Genomic DNA, 17,915 nt, shown 5'->3' with positions numbered 1-17,915 from the left:
AATGCTTTTAATGTAAGCTACTTTGACTCTCCTTTGTGGACAGAAAAAGCAGCATATAAGCAAACGTAATAAATAATGATAATAATAGGTTCTCAGTAGGAGCCGGTACGTCTTCCCTAGTGCAGGGATTAATTCCTCTATCTGCCTTAGCTCACTAACATGACAATTTAATGTTTTTATATTAATAAAAATTAAAATTAAGGCCAGGGCTGCATTTCCACTGTAGAATTAATGTAATTTGAAGTCACTTCAACTGTCATGGATTGATACCATAGAAAAGATTTGTGATGTAATGAAGGAACTATATAAAGACAACCTGGCAGAAATAGTAATTAATGGCTCCAAATCAAGAACCATCTACATTAGAAAGGGCACAAAACAAGGATGCTTTCTCTCACCAATCCTATTTGCTATGGCAATAATGACCATTAGCCAACTTAATCAGGAAGGATAAAAAACTAAGGGGTACATGACTGCGGACAAACAAATAAAAATAAAATTATTGCTAGATGATCCTATAGTACTACTAGGTCCTCCAGAGGAATAGGTAATAGAAGTAACAATAATAATAAACTTTGAAAAAATTTCAGGTCTAGCCATAAATATTGAAAAATCAAAGATTTTACACGAAAACATACCCTGAAAAGAGTTAAAAGTTCAAACCATTTTGGGCACAAAATTGGGCAAAAAGAAGCTAAAATATTTGGGAGCCTATATTCCCAAAAACCGTAACAATATAATACAAATACACTATAACCAATTATGGGGAAAAGTTAATAAGCAAATGCAAAATTGGAAAAAAATGGAACTGGGATATAACAAATAGAATTAAGATAGTAAAGATGATTTTACCCAAGTTTTTATTCCTTTTCCAGGGTTTACCATATTGTATTCCAAGCAAAATAATTAAGAAACGGGATAATTCAATTAAAATTTTAGTACGTAAAGGTAAAGGTTGTCCCCTGACATGTCTGACTCTGGGGTGTGGTGCTCATCTCTATTTCTAAGCCGAAGAGCCGGCGTTGTCCATAGACACCTCCAAGGTCATGTGGCCTTCCCGCCGGAGTGGTACCTATTGATCTACTCACATTTGCATGTTTTTGAACTGCTAGGTTGGCAGAAGCTAGGGCTGACAGCAGAAGCTTACGCCTCTATCCCGAACAAGCTCAGCAGCTCAGCGCTTTAAACCACTGCGCCACCGGGGCTAATAATAATATAATAATAATAATAATAATAATAATAGTAGTAGTAGTAGGTGCTAATAAAAGTAGAATTTCCAATTCGGCATATTACGCTCCGCAGAAGAATGGAGGGTGGGGACCACACAGCCTCCAGAGTTATTTTGAAGCCTGCCAAATAGGGAAAGTACTGGAGCTAAATCTTGACAAGACAAAAAGATGGGCCAGAATCGAGAAATCAATAAATGGGTGGGATCACTATTTGTGTTTAAAGGAAGAGTAGACAATAAAGTATAAAGAAAATAAAAGGAGACCCACTGATTCCAACACTCGAATGTTTGAAAAATGGAAAAGTAAATGGTAAAGTAATTAAAAATATGGAACTCAGTGAAACAATAAAGATTGGTGATTTCTTAAAATCTGATGGAACAATAAAAGACAACAACTAGCCCATATTGCAAAATGTACATTAAAACTATGTTGGCACAAATGTGGGAAAATAGAAAACTTTACACATATTTGGTGGGACTGTGATAAAGTACAAAAAAATAAAAAGGAAGATGGGGGAATTATTAGGGATAAAATTAGAGATAAATAAAAAACCTATTTTTTAACTCAGAAAACAGAAGAAAAAAGTGGGAATAAAGAATGGGCCAAAAATACAAAATATATAATAGAAGCTGCACAAGCAACTGTTGCCCAGGGGTGGCAAGACCACAGAAAATGGGAAATAAAAAGCGGTATGAGTACTTAGCAGATGACATGCTGCAGGATTATACTATGGAAAGAATTAAATATACGATCGGATTTCCTAAGGGGAACATTAGATTCGAGTAAATACGGTAATTCATAATAAATAAAATATGAACTCTGATAGCTTGTGTTGTTTTAAGAAAAGGAATGACACTACGATAATTTTTTGGAACAGTTTATTAAAGCAATTGACAGGGAGAAAGAGCCAAACGGTTCTGGAGCTAAAGTGATGCAAGACAAGTCAGCCGAAGATTTACTTTGCTGCACTTCTATTCAGGAGCATCCTTCTGTAGATATTGTGTAATTCTCTAACCTCCCCTCCCTGGACTAAACCAAGAGGTCAGAGAATAGGGAACCAAACTTGTTTCATACACAGATAAGAAGGCACAGACATTTTAAGGATAAATGGGAGGAGGTTTTTACAGGAGAAGCTAGAGGTGATCTTCAGCCGCTCAGAACCATCCGCACCAACTCTGTGGAGAGAAAATAAGAAAATGGCATGAGAAACAGAGCCAAGAACAAAACACCAGGGGCCACGCTAATCCTACTGGGGGAACTGGGACCTGCCAGAACATGGGGATTCAAGGTTAGCATGAGAGTTTGTGTGGTGATGTTTGGATAAAGAATGATCTCTTTCTGCTCTGCACTGAGAGGCAGCTTCCATCTGTACTAAGTCCTACAACTGGGTGGGCAATGTTTGTTGTTTCAGACACTGCCGGAGTGAAATTCTCATTACCTCACTTTTGGCTAATCCCAATAGCATCCATAGGGATGTATTACAAAGAAATAAAAGCCACAACATGCTCCTACTTGCTAGGCTGGAGGCAACAATGTAGAGTTCTAGATACGGAGATTGCACTGGATACAAAAATAGAGACCAACAGGAAAAAAAAAAACCCCACAATCTCATTCAATCACAATTGCTGTATTTCACCTAGCAATAATCACACTTTTTGCCCTTGAAAAGGGGGGGAGGGTGCGACTATTAAGCAGTGAAAATTTGAAGGCCTACTGGACTTCCCCCAAATAAGCCCCATAGGTCTTGTGCATCTGTAGAGGTACAACTATTATGCAAAGAATCTAAATATACCACCAAAATGGGTGTGTGACTATTACATGATGGCAACTATTATGTGATGAAATACAGTATTTTTCTTTTCCCTGCCTGTTGGGAATCCTGGTTCAGAGCCTTGAATCTTCCTAATGTCCCTGCCCAATGCCCACAGCATGCCCCCCTCCTCTGCACCGATAATGTGCTGGGTTTCTACCCACACCCTGCCACCCATGAGTCCCATCCACACCCACTTTGAGGAAGAGAGAAGCCCCTTCCAACATTAGTTTGGAATTGCTCAAGCAACAAATAAACAAGGCGGCAACATGGGCATTTCTACTAACTATTTGCCAGGCGTTAGCTTTGGAGCTGATCCTACAAAGAGGCTCTGCTTTTTCTGCAGAGAGGAAAAGTAGTTGGAGAGAGACTCAGCTACAGCAGAGAAGGAACTCAGCTCTCTGGCCGAGCCTACCTAAGTAGAGAAAAGGGCAGCGGGGAATAAAGGCAGGCAGGCGGCAGCTGCAGCACAGGCCCCTAAAGGAAGACTGTCCAATGAACCTTTGGGGCAGGTGGCAAGTTTCCAGAAAAATGGCAGGATGAGGGCTATGAGACATGGCCAGTTGCCCCAGGCTTAAAAGGAGAACTACAGGCCCTCTCTTCAATATCATTTTAGGACAATTATCTGTTGCGCATCACACAACCCTAATTTTGCACTGACAATGTGTGGGGAAAATACTTGTGTTCAAGATTGAATGTATTCGTCTAGATGTCATATTGAGTACACTTCATCTCCTCAACAATTTCGGCTTCTTTTCTTTGTCACACCCCTTCTGCAGCCATACTGCCAAAAGTATCCCCACACACTGAGAGAAAGAGCCAGATAAATCTGGGGAGTGTATTCAATTTGCCCCACAAAATCCCAAGTGCATTTCTGAACATGTATGTATCCCTAGTGCCATGAAACAATGGGATACCAAACTGGCATCTGCTCTTGAGATACAAGAATACATTTAATCATTCTCTGACTTTTTTTGCAAATTAGAAACTTCACTTTTAGCCACAGCTGTGGAGTAGGAAGCACTTATAGGTGGTAGGAATATTTTGATTCTGGCTTCAAAACAAAAACATACAGATGCCCCATCTCTTTCATAGTATCATATCAATTTAGAAACATTTCCTGATTCAGACATTTTGATCAATCTACGTAGTCTGATGATTCACGTGGTGGCAATAAAATAGCCTGTGGTACATTGTATTGCAGTAAACCTGAAATTGCTGATATATGTTTGCCATTTATGCAGGAGGTAGAGTCTGATAGTAGAAAAGCAGAGGATTTGAAATCAAAGGCTTGATGTATTGACGGCAAAGCCTTGCTTTTAGTGTCATCAACCGCCTTCTTCACCTGCCTCCTGATTTTTTTCTGTATCCCTCATTAGAGGTGATTGGAAAGGAAATAAGAGTCACTGAGTCGGTTTTGGGAGAGGGTCCTATTTGATTATTATATTAAAAGCATTTGTTTTGTTTTTTACGTTAGCACTCCACAAACATATTTTATGGTGCCTTTTTTGGCACAGTGAGCCATTTGGTTCATGCATGTAGTTCTCCATGCAAAGATGCTTTAGAAATTACCACATGGAGAAAAGTTCATGCATGAAGTGACCTTCGTGTTTTCTGAATGAACACAAAAATATGGCTGTTATCTCCCATAGCAGCTCAGGCATGCCCCAGAAGCTAGATAACCAAACACACAGAGATCCAGGTTCTTAGCCCTCACCATGTCACCAAGGAAGGTGGTTTCCCCTCCATACTGCCACCCAATAGCCTACATTTCCAAGCCCAGCAAAGTTACGCAGGAACAGTCTTGCTTTGACCAGTCAGAGCTGCCTCACTTCCCCAGCCACCCTTGCTTTTGTATTATATCAGAGAATGAGCTACATGCAAAGTCATGCCAGAAGATCGGGAGGAAGATATTGAATGAGAGGGATGGAGGGAAAAATAGAGCGCAAACAAAAATCTTCCTTTTTTTAGGTTGACAAAAAAAGGAGGCTGTTAAAAAAAAGAGGTAGGTTTGAAGGAGGCGTACCCCATTCGAATTCACCCTGATAAGATGTGTCTCACAAATGCTGTAGAAAGGAAGAAACATCAAAATTGATCAAGCAAATGAACAAACAAAACAGACACATGGAAGGAACATTTAACTCACAAAACAGTGCACTTAAGGCTCAAGTACATGTTTCCCAATGTTACTTGTACCACACATTCCTAACACATCTTGCCTTTTGAACACAACTTTTACCTTCATAGCTTGCCTAAGGCATTTACACACCAGAAGTGCTACAGTACACATTTGCAGAAAGCCATATGCTTGAGCCACACAGACTATAGCTTGAAGCAGTTGCTTCTTTGGACTAGAACTCCCAGATTCCCCTCAACCACAGCAACCAATATGCTTGAAATTTCATTTGTTTTTATTGTTGTAGTAGTAGTAGTAGTAATAATAAATGTTTATTTATACCCTACCCTTCTCCAAGTACAGGATCAAAGGCAGACACAAGTTCTAGTCCCGCCTCAAAAAGGCAACTGTTCCAAGCTCTGATATGGACAGAATGTATGTCAGTAAATGAGCAATGTGATTAGAGTAAAAGCCCACTATCCACCCATCCCCACTTCAATTCAAAACACACACAATGTCAGAGACACCCGTTCAGCTTATTTCCAGTCTGGAAAAATATCGGGTGTCTCTCTTTACTCAGACTTGGAACAAGGTACGCATAAACCTCCTCATGAGAAAATATGTGTGATTTATAGGAAGCACTCTGTGAGACCTCTAATCACCCTCAGAGATAGGAGCCCCCGGTGGCGCAGTGGGTTAAACCCCTGTGCTGGCAGGACTGAAGACCGACAGGTCGCAGGTTCAAATCCGGGGAGAGGCGGATGAGCTCCCTCTATCAGCTCCAGCTCCTCATGAGGGGACATGAGAGAAGCCTCAAACAAAGATGATAAATACATCCAATCATCTGGGCGTCCCCTGGGCAACGTCCTTGCAGACGGCCAATTCTCTCACACCAGGAGTCACTCCTGACACGACCAAAAAAAAAACAAAACCAAAAACCTCAGAGATCTCCCTTCCTATAGAGTTGGGCCTCTCGAGGCAAGAGGAAAAGGTTCAATGTGCAGCAAATGGGAACATAACATCATACCAGCTTCTTACCTTCATAGTTAATGCAACCGTTGCTGTCTTCATGGCCAGCCACAAGCATCTCTACTTCCTCCTCTGTCATTTTCTCCCCTGCAGAGGAAAAAAAGTATTATTTCTCTCTTCACAACTACAGAGGCAGAAAGATTTGTTGTTCTATCTCTGTTAAAAATATATAAGCCTCATTTTGCTTCCGAGTATGCTCTGAAGAAAACCTGGGAATAAACAAAACACATGAAATTTTAAAAATGGAGTACTCCCAGTTGTCAAGTTTATAAATAATCCAGGCATATTGTTCAATAGCAAGCTATCCTTTAGGCATACCTAAGGTGACCAGAACGTGACGTATTTCTGCTCCCATCACTGTGCCGTTCCCCTCTTTGTCGAAGACCCTGAGTCCCTCCACGTAGTCTTCAAAACATCCCTGGTCCTTGTTCTTGGCAATAGTTTGCATCATGGGCAGGAACTGTTCAAAGCTGAGCGTTTTCATATTCATTTCTGGGGGAGGGGGGGATAAAAAAGAGTAAGAGGCGTTAAAAGATGCCACAGACTACTGTTGCTACCATATTGAAAATAAAACAATAAAAAATCAGAAAATAAGACAAGAAGCTTCTCTCTGTCAAGTATTCAGATGATGTATGCAGGCAAGAATGGAAGCCTTACACATAATCAGAACCTCTGAGATTTCACATTAGGCTATGAGGACTGAAGGAGAGGCACTTGCATTTTGTAAAAAAGGTATACCCTAGTTTTATTAAGTAGTGTACTAAAATGATTCTTTAGAAGTGTATTTTAGTATCAATATGACAATGTAGCTATTAAAAAACATTTGACATGCATCTGGCATATTTTTCTGTATAAAGATGACTTTGGGCCCTCTTATTTATCTTTGACAATTGATCTATGTTTTCCCACAAACAATGCATTGTTTGGACTTTGAACTTTAAATTTGAGCAATGTATTACTTTAGAGATATATTAATTTTTAATTCTTTCAAAATTTGTGAAACGCGCATACACATACATGGAAAAAATGATTAATGAACAAAACTAAAAAAAAAAACAACCTTAGATGCTAACAGATTGTTTTCTCTTGAGTTAGGTCTCATCCCTTATTTTGATGTGCTTTCCTTGGTATTCAGGACAAGTGCCAAGGTGTTGATTGGTGGGCAGTGCTATGGGTGCATTAGAAAGCCTAAATTAGCTCCCTAAAGTGGACTGCTCTTGTCAGGCATAGTGGAGGACGTTAAGTCCCACCGTCCATGCCCAACTGGCAGTCTCATCAAGTTAATGTCTGTGGAAGAAGGAAAGGGGTGGCTTCTTGTCCTTCCATCTCAAGTTGCAAAATGTTTTGAGTCAGCTCATACATTCAAGATCCTGCCCCAAGACAGCAATCCTTACTCTACACATTGTGGCCAAGAAAAGTACTTGCGTTTTAATACCAAGATGGTGTCTGACTTGATCCAGTCAAATGTGTGAATCCATGGCCAAAAGCACCCTCCCAGCTCCCTCTTCTATATGGCACTTCCTCCAGAAACTCTGAAAATGCTATGCTGGGGCCTAAGAAGTGTTCTGCTTCAGGAGAAAAGAAAGCCCCCAAATCAGGTAGAGGCATTTTCTGTAAAGAAAGCCCTGCACCCAACCCAATCTAAATCTGCAGAATTCAACTCTAAAATACACACTGCGGTGATCAGACCCCTTCCTCTTGTGCTGAATGGAGGTTAAGGACCTTTACACAAAGGACAGCAGCCAAATTATTGCTCACACAAGTGCTGTTACAGGACATGGGAGTTCTCACCATCACTCTTGGGGTTCCCAAGCACCTTCATGACTTCAGCATTGGTAGGGTTCTGGCCCAGGGCTCTCATCACGTCTCCACACTGGCTATAAAGGATCTTGCCATCCCCTGTTCTGTCAAAGAGCTGGAAAGCCTCCTTGAACTCTGTGGAGTGTCACGGAGAGGGAAGAAATAAGAACTCAGATAAAAGAAGACTTCAAGGCAAAAAGGAAACCTAAACACAGTTAGAGAGGGAGAATATGTCTTTCCATTGACAGGATGTCACATTTGAAAATCAGACATAAATCTGTCTTTTCCAGAGTAGTGTTCCAATCTTGCAAAGAACCTTCTTCTACGCATACACACCATCCAAAAACATACTTGCTATTCCCCGCACAATAGTCGCCCTTTTATTCACTCACCTGTGGACTCATCCCCTTAGAGCTACAGGGCTTTCCTCGGCTACAAAACTACTTCAACTGCAAAGGGGACAGGTGCATGGGCGGGTGAAGCCTCACTCGCCCACACAACTGCCCCCTTCCAGCCATGGGGCTTCACTTGCCTCGTAATAGTCACCACTGCGTAGTAGTCGCACCCACTCCTTTAAAAAAAAGGTGGGGGCAAAGTGTAACTATTATGTAGCAAAGTATGGCAGGTCACACTATACTACTGCAAGAACTTAGAAACCAGTGTGTGCAACATAGCTTAGCAGTCTTGCTCTACAGACAGTGGCTTCACAAGAAACTGAGGAAACAGAGGGCATGCTGACAGCACCTGATACCTTTTGCTCTGCAGTCACTTGTTATCAGGGATTTGCTATCAAGTTATGTATTATCCTCAAGAATGCCTGAGTTTTGCATTGATTAGAAACTGGAGAATAGTTGATCATGCATTACAGAAGATGTTGCATATGAATAGCCTCACCTAATCCTGGTCAGAGCTGGAGCAAGTGGACTTTTAGAGTCCCATCTTCTTTTCCCCTCTACTTGCCAGTCACTACAGGGCAGCCTTCTTTAACATGGAGCCCACCATCCCCCACCCCCATTGATGCTGCTGCTGATGAATATTGCAAGTCAGCAATCTGGTTTAAAAGTAGCTGCTTTAGGCTTATGGCTGGTTCCCAAGAAGAGTTCAAGAAGATGTGGAGTTTTGGGGGTATCTATTTATAATTTGATTTAGATTCTGCTTTTCACAAAGCAGGTAGCATTCATGGGAAGGTTAATTACATCTTTTAGTTTCTCTCTGCAATACTGAATTTCTACACTGAGAATTCTGGGAACCAATCAAGCAACATTGCCATCTATTACGAATTTCATGTTTCTCACTGTTTTCTGCCTATAAAACCTTAAACATCATCTAAATCAGACATGGGAAAACATCGGCCCTCCAGGCGTTTTGGACTTCAACTCTGGCTGTTAGGAATTGTGGGAGTTGAAGTCCAAAACACCCAGAGGCCTGAAGTTTGCCCATGCCTGATCTTAATCCATGCTCCGCTGTCTTTGATCTCATTTCTAGTGTGTGAGAAGGTGCTAGTGCTGGTGTCAACTCACTTGCATCCAAAAGCTTTCTCGCGCTCTTTCTAGAACCTCGCTATTCAACTTGATAGCCAACAGATGATATGCCAGCTACCTGAGAACTAGGCTGCTCCAAGCAGGATCCGGTTTCTAGAGGCACCAAGTTGAAGAAACTGGAGCCTTAAAGTAACCGAATCTACAAAGACAAACAAAGGCAACCCAGAATAACTAGACCAAATTGCCCTGAAAACATTGACTACTAAACCCTACTAAAAATTCACCTTCTAACGATCACTTCGTTTTCTTCCATTACAGATCTTTTCACACTTCACAGTTATATCACTATGCTCCCACTTTAAATGCTATGGCGGCATCCTACGGAATCCATGTCGGGATGTGTATATTGTAATTTGGTTAGAAGCCCTTCTCCCCTTGTGGGGAGGAAGGACAGGATAGAAATATATGTAATAAATAAATAAATAAGCACCAGAAAAAAATGTAAATGATCCTCCCTAAACTACAGACTCACAGAGCTGGAAGAGATCCCAAGGTCATAGTCCAGTCTCTGGCCATACAGGAAGACACAAGCAAAGCCCTCCTGGCTGATGTCCATCTAGCCTACAAATCTCATGATTCCACAGGATGCAGCGATGACAGTTAAAGCAAAATTATAATACTCAAATTGTGGAATATAAAAGACTCCTGGTTGGATAATGGGGGGGGGGGGACCCTATAGACCCTCTTGGGTCTATACCCATTTAAAATATTTTATCTGTTCTAGTTCCGGCAAGTCAACTTCTGTCAACTTGGATTTCTTTAAGAGCCCACTCTGTCATTAGCTAAACTGGAGCAACCAATAGGATGGGAGGGATGAACAGATGGGAAAAAACACAAAATAAAATGAAACACACAAACAGAGTTGATTTCTCAAATATTACTGACTGTCAATAGCCCCCATGTCAGTCATTGGAGTGCTTATTGTATAGTTTTTGCCTTTTTTTGACAAATGGGGTTTAACCCCTTTACAGTTCAGACTAAAATTCAACATGGATTCACAACTGCACTGTAATCGCAAGCCACTTCTGTAATTGTTGCTTCTCTGAAAAATATATTGTAATTTGGTTAGAAGTCCTTCCCTCAAATGCAATATGTTGAAGTAAGATCCAATCATCTGGCCTATCAGTTTATGTAACTAGGTGCCATCTTGTCTTTTATCTCCATCAACAAACCATCTTAGATAAGCCTTATTGCGGTCCAGTGACTCTTGAGATCTTTGGATGCACCTGGCTAAAGGAGTACAAGCCTTTTGTCCACAAATGTGTGACATTTCCATTTTTCAGATTAATATCCATTTGCTGCTCTAACAAAAGGAAGTGAGTCAACCCTCTTGAAAAGTTTTTTTCACACAGGGACAATCTTGGTGGCATAGAGTCCTTTCTTTGCTCCACCAGAGTCTAGATACTAAAAATGCCATTTATGGCCTGCAGTTCCAAGGCCCTATGCCTTGACATCTCTGGCTGTAAACTATGTGAATGCCAACAGCAGGCACCTCCTGGGCACTCATTTTGGCAGCCATCAGGCATTCTCAGTGATGGCTTCTATCAGAGTGGCAGGCTCCATGCACCAGAGGAACCCTTATATTGGGCTTTTTTAAAAAATTGGGCTGTAGTTAGCAAAGCCTGGATGTGCCCAAGAGTACACCAGAGGGGTTAAATGGCAGCTGGATAATACTAAGGATCAGCCACAAAGAAGTTTGATATGCTGCAGTGCAATGCGTGTGCCAAAGCAGGGCCACAGACTGAGAAGATCGGTTTTAGAGATTATCCCCTTCAGAGATTTCAGTGATGTGTTTACAGAGTCACAAATTCCGTAACAGCCAATTGCTCCAGACATTTGGCTAAAGATGCTTGCGCCTTAATTACCTCAAAGCCTCCCATTTAGCAGGTGTCATTAGGTAATCTCGGCCTTTTAACTGACAGGAAGGTTTCTACTGGGAGCACGTATTTACTGTTTCTCTCTGCCAGTCATCTCCTAAATTATGGCAGTATCATCTACGACAGACTCAAGAGAAACACTTCATAAACACTTGTATAGTTTTTTTTATTTCTTTCTTCCCTCTAGGTGTGCACATGTCCCTTAAAAAATTAAGCAACTTTTAATACATAAGTAAGGTGGCTTTTTATGAGACTTGTTATATATATCTTTTAACTTCTGCATGTTTTAATTGATTTTGAAATGTATTATTGAATATGAATTTAATTGCTTTACATTGTATGATACATGTTTTAACTTCTTGTTTTTGGAAGCCACCTTGTGTACCACTCTGTTAGAAAGGTAGCAATATAAATTAAGATATACATATACACAAATATATGTACAGCTTTGGCAGAACTGAACTATTTCTGTCTGTATTACTTCTAAAGTGCCACATACAGTGATGGTGTTATATAAATATATTATCATCATTATCATCTTGCTGCCTGTGGAAAACAGCTGTTAGCTTCCCTTACCCATTAAAATCAGTTGCAAACTTACCAAAGTAAGTCAAGATATAGGAAATTATCCATAACTTACTACAAAAAATATATGAGCAAATAATTCACCAACAAGGCTAATGACAAATCCATTGCCATGCACACCACGCAAAGACACACAGATTTTTTTCCTCCGACCCCAACTAGAGTGATGCAAATATACTTAGCATCCAAAACTATCAAATGAATCACTTTGGAAGCAATAGAATGCATGCATCTTATTGTAAGGAGATGCCATATAAAGGAAACCCCATGATCAACTCACACTGTGTGTGAGTGCTCAGTGAAGTGAGTTGTAGGTACATCTCTTTAAAGAGTGAAGTATATTATAACATAAAGAAATCATGCATGCTTTAAAAAATGCATACACAACCAGACTCTTTAAACTATCAGGAAAATGTGTGACACCCTAGACGTCAGATTGCATTTATCACCCCTCACCACAGGCTATGCCGAATTATTGCAGAAGGAATCGTAACACAACAAACATCTGGATGGCCACATATTCCCTAGCTTTGGGGTAATGGAATACTGCTAGACACAAAGGTCATTGCTTCTTCAAGAGCAAGGGGAAAAATCATTTTTGCTAACTTGTGATGCTCCCTTTAAGGTATTGTTCTGTCTTCATCCAGTATACCCCAAGTGGCACATTTATTACAGTTTGCAGTATGTGGACTGTGCAGATTTAATCATATAAGTAATTAAGAAAGCATGCAAAACTGGCAGGAAATCTTTTAAATTTAAGAATATGTCAGCAAAATCCTTAAAATGTTCATGCACAAATCATGCAGCATGTCACATACCAAGAAGACAACGAAGAGGCCCATGCAACCTTAAACACCAACACATCTATTACAGCATGTACTCTGGTAGTATATTGCCCACTTTCTCTGATACAAAAAATTCAGCGCTATATATATGAAAAAGAGAAGGAAGATTCTTGTGATATCTTTAACGATTTGATTTCAGCATACCTTTTGGGGGATTCATCTTATATCAAAATAAATTAGTTTTAAAGATGCCACAAGATCCCTTCCTTCTTTTAATACCAGCACTAAGTACATAGAGTTGGATGCGTGCTGCATTTATACTTCTGGCCAAGCATCTGAGAAAGTAGGCAAGAAAAACAAAAAGCTCATGATATAATAAAATGATCCAGTCTTTTGAGGTGCCACGAGCTCCTTTCTCTTTTTGCTGTTCCTTTGAAAACTGTCTCTAAGGAGGGAATCATGCCTTAGAAACAGGACATGATACCCCAATTCCCTTTCTAAATGCACACCTATTACAGCAATTTGAATCTCGGGGCATACCACAAGGGGCAGAGAAAAATTCAACTAGAAACAGAGCTTGACTGCTGCTCTTAAGACCTCTACACTTCGAAACTTCCTTCTTTGCCCAGGAATCTCTCTCCTCATTTACTCCGTCACTTGGGATCCAGGCAGGAATGTACCAGTAAGGCAGCTCCCAACCCTGCCTGCTCCAAAATGAGTTTCTTGCCCATATAAGGAAACCAAGACAACATATACTAGGCACCCATTTTGGCTCATTTGAAACCTCTTCCTTTCAAGCAGAGAAGCAAGCAGTTAAACAAAAAGTTGGGAGGTACAAGGCCATCCCCCAAGTCTTCCAAACTCTCCCAACACAAGGCAGGGGGTGAGAAAACCCTCCTTCCAAATTCAGCTGAATTCTGGAGAGGGAAAGCACCATTCCACCCGCCGTGTTCAATCATATCCTGTCTTTTTGCACAACACCCAAAGGGCCCCATTGCTTCAGAGAGCTGCCTGCCTGAGCCAATGGCATTCCAGTTTCAAATATGCACACTGAGCAGACTGAAAAGCAGACAGGCATCTAGCAATGGAGTGCGAAAGTGAATAATCAGAGGGATCTGGGTGGGTCTGCTCCCAACCGTTTGAACCAGGAAATACCATAACACACTCGCCATACCCAAGTGGGAGGAGGACAGTTTGCAGGCTAATCCTTTAAAAGCCTACGCAGAAGAGCCAGGATCAACTTTTAGAGAAAAGTAGAAGGCTCCTTAACATGGGAACAGGCAGCTCAACAAGGCCCCTTTCTACACTGCCATATAAAATCCATGTTACCTGCTTTGAACTGGATTATATGGTAGTGTAGACTCATATAATCTAGTTCAAAGCAGATAATGTGGATTTTCCGCTATGATAATATGGATTATATGGTAGTGTAGACTCATATAATCCAGTTCAAAGCAGATAATGTGGATTATATGACAGTGTAGAAGGGGCCCAAGATGAGAGAAGCCACACTTAACACTACATGCAGCTGGCTCTCTGTACCCATGGATCCTGCATCCACGGCTTGGAACTATTCTAAAAAAGCAACCTTTGAGTTTACCATGGGATATTTATTACGCTTTTGTGTCTAATAGGCCTTGAGCATCCATGAATTCTGGTATCCTGGAACCAAACCCCAGTGGATTTTTTTTATGTGCCAGGAGCTACTTGAGAAACTGCAAGTGGTTTCTGATGTGAAAGAATTGGCCATCTGCAAGGACGTTGCCCAGATGTGTTACCATTCTTGTGGGAGGCTTCTCTCTTGTTACTGTTAGTTCAATGCAAATGGTATGCACCAGAAGTTTAGTCACATTATTAGCAACAGGGACAAATGCTGAATTAGTCATATGAAGTCCAGTTTCCTCAAACACACACACAACTCACCATGAAGAGTCTGTGATCAAGGGTGAGGAAAGGTGGGAAGGAGAGAAAAGCTAGAAGAAATGGAAAGGAAAGGTGGGGGAAGAGCCACGAACCCAAACAGGCCTGGAAGGGGATCAAACGTGAGAAGACTCCACTGAATAATTAATGCAGTTAGGCATGACTTCAACTGCCCTGGCTCAAGGCAATGGGATCTTGAGAGCTGTAGTTTTGCAAGGTTTTGAGCCTCCTCTGTGGAAGAGTGCCAAAGTACAGCTGCCAGCATCCCACAGCATTGAGCCAGGGCATCTGAAGCGGTGTCAAGCTGCCTCAGTTCCCCAGTGCAGAGAGATGCGCCTGAGGAGAGGGGCTCTGCCTGGTGGCACCCCGACTACTTCCTCCTCCCTCTCATCCCCTCCAAAAAGAAGGAATAGCGGGGCCTACCTGCGGTCTGGTCTTCGGAGAAGTCACACTGCAAAGGAAACACAACCAGAGAGGTCACTTAAGGGGCCTTCCCCCTCGCAAAGCCCACGCCGCCCCTGCCTCATCCCTGAAGGTGACCCGGGATTCCTGGGGCAGAAGCCGCACCCTGAAGCCCCCACCGCTCTCCCCTCAGGCTCCCCCAACACAGGCGCTCCAAAGCCCCCCAAAGCTTGTCGCCCCTGCCAGGCACTCACCATGGCGGCGGCAGCGGCAACAGCAGCAGAGAGTTCCTTCCTCCTGGCCGGCGTTCGGACAAGTGGCACCTCCTTCCGCCCTGGGCGCGAGCGAGCTCTCTCCGCCGGTTGGTCACGGGGAAGAAACGCGTCCTCTGATTGGCTGGACGGGAAAGGCAGAGGGCGGGGGGAAGGGCCGCGCTCCAAGGGGAGGAGCCTCCCCTCCCACTTCTCCAGGAAGTGACTGCAGTCGGCCTCCTTTTTGCCTATAGAAGGGCGTCCCGGCCACCAAGCGCGCGGGGCGGTGGCTCGCGGCGGGGAGGCCGCTAGGGATGCCGGGAAATGTATTCGCCAGAGGCAGGAAAACTTGTTCGAGGCCTTGCTGCTCAGGAGCCCTGAGTTTAGAGTAGTCAGGAGGCCAGTCAGTGTCCTGTGAAGGAACACATTGGAGGGCCTTACAAGTGCCAGTAAGGAGGCACCTTCACTGTGGAAAGTGTGCAATTTGACGCCACTTTGACTATGTATTGTCCGAAGGCTTTCATGGCCAGAAGTGCTGAGTGTTTTCTGGGCTGTGTGGCCATGTTCCAGAAGCATTCTCTCCTGACGTTTCTCTCACATTTATGGCAGGCATCCTCAGAGGTTGTGAGGTCTGTTGGTAACTAGGAAAATTGGGTTTATATATCAGTGGAAGGTCCAGGGTGGGAGAAAGAACTTCTGTCTGTTTGAGGCAAGTGTGAATGTTGCAGTTGGCCACATTGATTCGCATTTAATGGCCTTGCAGCTTCAAGGCTTGGCAGCTTCTTGCCTGGGGGATCCTTTGTTGGGAGGTGTTAGTTGGCCCTGATTGTTTCTTGTCTAGAATTCCCCCTTATTTGAATGTTGTTCTTTATTTACTGTTTTAATTTTAGAGCTTTCTTCCATCCTTGTAATTCCATAGATATTTGTTGTTCATTCTTTTAGTCGCTTCTGACTCTTCGTGACCTCATGGACCAGCGCACGCCAAAGCTCCATGTCGGCCGTCACCACCTCCAGCCCCTTCAGCGTCAAGCCAGTCAGTTCAAGGATACCATCCATTCACCTTGCCCTTGGTCGGCCCCTCTTCCATTTTCCTTCCCAGCTTCATTGTCTCCTCCAAGCTTTCCTGGCTTCTCATGATGTGGCAAAAGTACTTCATCTTTGCCTCTAATATCCTTCCCTCCAATGAGCAGTCAGGCTTTATTTCTTGAAGTATGGACTGGTTTGATCTTGCCATCCAAGGCACTCTCAAAAATTTCCTCCAATACCATAGTTCAAAAGCATCTATTTTCCTCACTCTTCCTTATGGTCCAGTTCTCATATCCGTAGGTTACTACGGGGAATCTAAACCCAATTTTCCTAGTTTCCAACAAACTTCACAACTTCTAAGGATGCCTGCTGTAGATGCAGGCAAAACATCAGGAGAGAATGCTTCTGGAACATGGCCATACAGCCCAGAAAACTCACAGCAACCCACCACTTTGACTGTTCAGTTCTGTAGCATCTTGGAAGTTGTAGCTTTACAAGATCTTGAGCCTCTGCTGAGAAGGACCTCACCAAACTTCAGACACCAGAACTCCATAGCATTGAGCCACGTACATTAAAGTGGTGTCAAACTGCATTCATTCTACTGTGTATTTGGGCCTTGAAATATGATGGGGTAGACCCTGGACTGCAGTAATGCTTAATTATAGGTGAACCTACATGGAATTCATTTCCTCCTGAGGAGGGATGCATGGTTGCTATTCCCATTCTGGACATGTATTGCTGCTCTTGAAAGAAATAGGACGCTGAGAAGGTTTGTTTGAACTCTTGGAACAAAACACAAGAATTCAGAAATTTGGAAGTGAAATTGAAATTCAAACTCCTAATCTAGTAATCTGGAGATAAACATCCTGGTATAAAAATTCCATCTCTGGTAGGGACTTTTGAAATGTTAATGTCTACTTGGCACCTAGGTAGATGAGGAACCTAACTTAAATAACACTGGCCAACACACATTTTGGTGCCTCGAATCTTACACCTGTTTCTGAGTATATTCGTTTTGCTGATTACAAAAACGGCACCAGATTCTCTTTATCAGCTCTAGTTTTTGATACAGAACATATGCCATCTACCAGTTGTCATCTGCTCACCTACAGACAAATGTAATAACCATATCTGTAATAATTAGATCTGATGTGGCCTACCCAATGCCATTTTCTGAATCGGCGCCCCAAATAACCCCAGGAACAGGCCTAATAACCAAGACACCAAGAATATTGTTTTTGGATTGGACTGTGTAATTGATCCCATTGATGTGGATAGAACAGACTTTCTTCCAGCTAAATATTTTTATATTATTGCTGATGAAACCTACTGCATTTTGAGCAGAGAGAGCCTGCATCATGGATGGAATATGTGTGTGTCACAACTGTGTCTCATTTGCCCTTCTAACTTAAATTATATTTGTATAGACATTTTAGTGGTAACACCTGTCTAGATCTGAATAATATGTTCTACCTATATATACTAAATATATATTTGGGGAAGGAGAAAGAATGGAAAAGATAAACAACTGACTAATCCTCCCA

At 42.1% G+C, this 17,915-nt stretch overlaps 1 protein-coding gene across 2 annotated transcripts; it reads right to left on the bottom strand.

The window, feature by feature from the left end:
• Positions 1–2,090: 2,090 nt before the first annotated feature.
• Positions 2,091–15,451, bottom strand: MYL6 (myosin light chain 6). 2 transcript variants are annotated; one of them, XM_060764110.2, is made up of 7 exons: positions 15,349–15,451; positions 15,116–15,143; positions 7,976–8,119; positions 6,503–6,676; positions 6,194–6,271; positions 5,066–5,105; positions 2,091–2,404 (listed from the first exon to the last, which is right to left on the bottom strand). In XM_060764110.2, the coding sequence occupies exons 1-6, from the start codon at positions 15,349–15,351 to the stop codon at positions 5,077–5,079; spliced, it is 456 nt and encodes a 151-aa protein (XP_060620093.1). In that variant the 5' UTR covers positions 15,352–15,451; the 3' UTR covers positions 2,091–2,404; positions 5,066–5,076. The 2 variants fall into 2 exon arrangements, with proteins under 2 accessions (XP_060620093.1, XP_060620092.1); XM_060764109.2 differs by lacking the exon at positions 5,066–5,105.
• Between the last annotated feature and the right edge of the window lie 2,464 nt (positions 15,452–17,915).

The sequence above is a fragment of the Anolis sagrei genome, chromosome 2 (assembly GCF_037176765.1).
Source record: "Anolis sagrei isolate rAnoSag1 chromosome 2, rAnoSag1.mat, whole genome shotgun sequence".
Taxonomy (NCBI): domain Eukaryota; kingdom Metazoa; phylum Chordata; class Lepidosauria; order Squamata; family Dactyloidae; genus Anolis; species Anolis sagrei.
The sequence above is the reverse complement of the archived record's forward strand: the minus strand, read 5'-3'. Positions and strand labels throughout refer to the sequence as shown.

What these genes read in the sequence shown, in the direction of transcription:
- MYL6 (XM_060764110.2), bottom strand. An exon ending in CTCCGAAGACCAGACCGCAG is followed by an intron (nt 8,120 to 15,115) that starts GTAGGCCCCGCT and finishes GACACTCCACAG; the next exon opens with AGTTCAAGGAGGCTTTCCAG. An exon ending in TGGGAACCCCAAGAGTGATG is followed by an intron (nt 6,677 to 7,975) that starts GTGAGAACTCCC and finishes CCCCTCCCCCAG; the next exon opens with AAATGAATATGAAAACGCTC.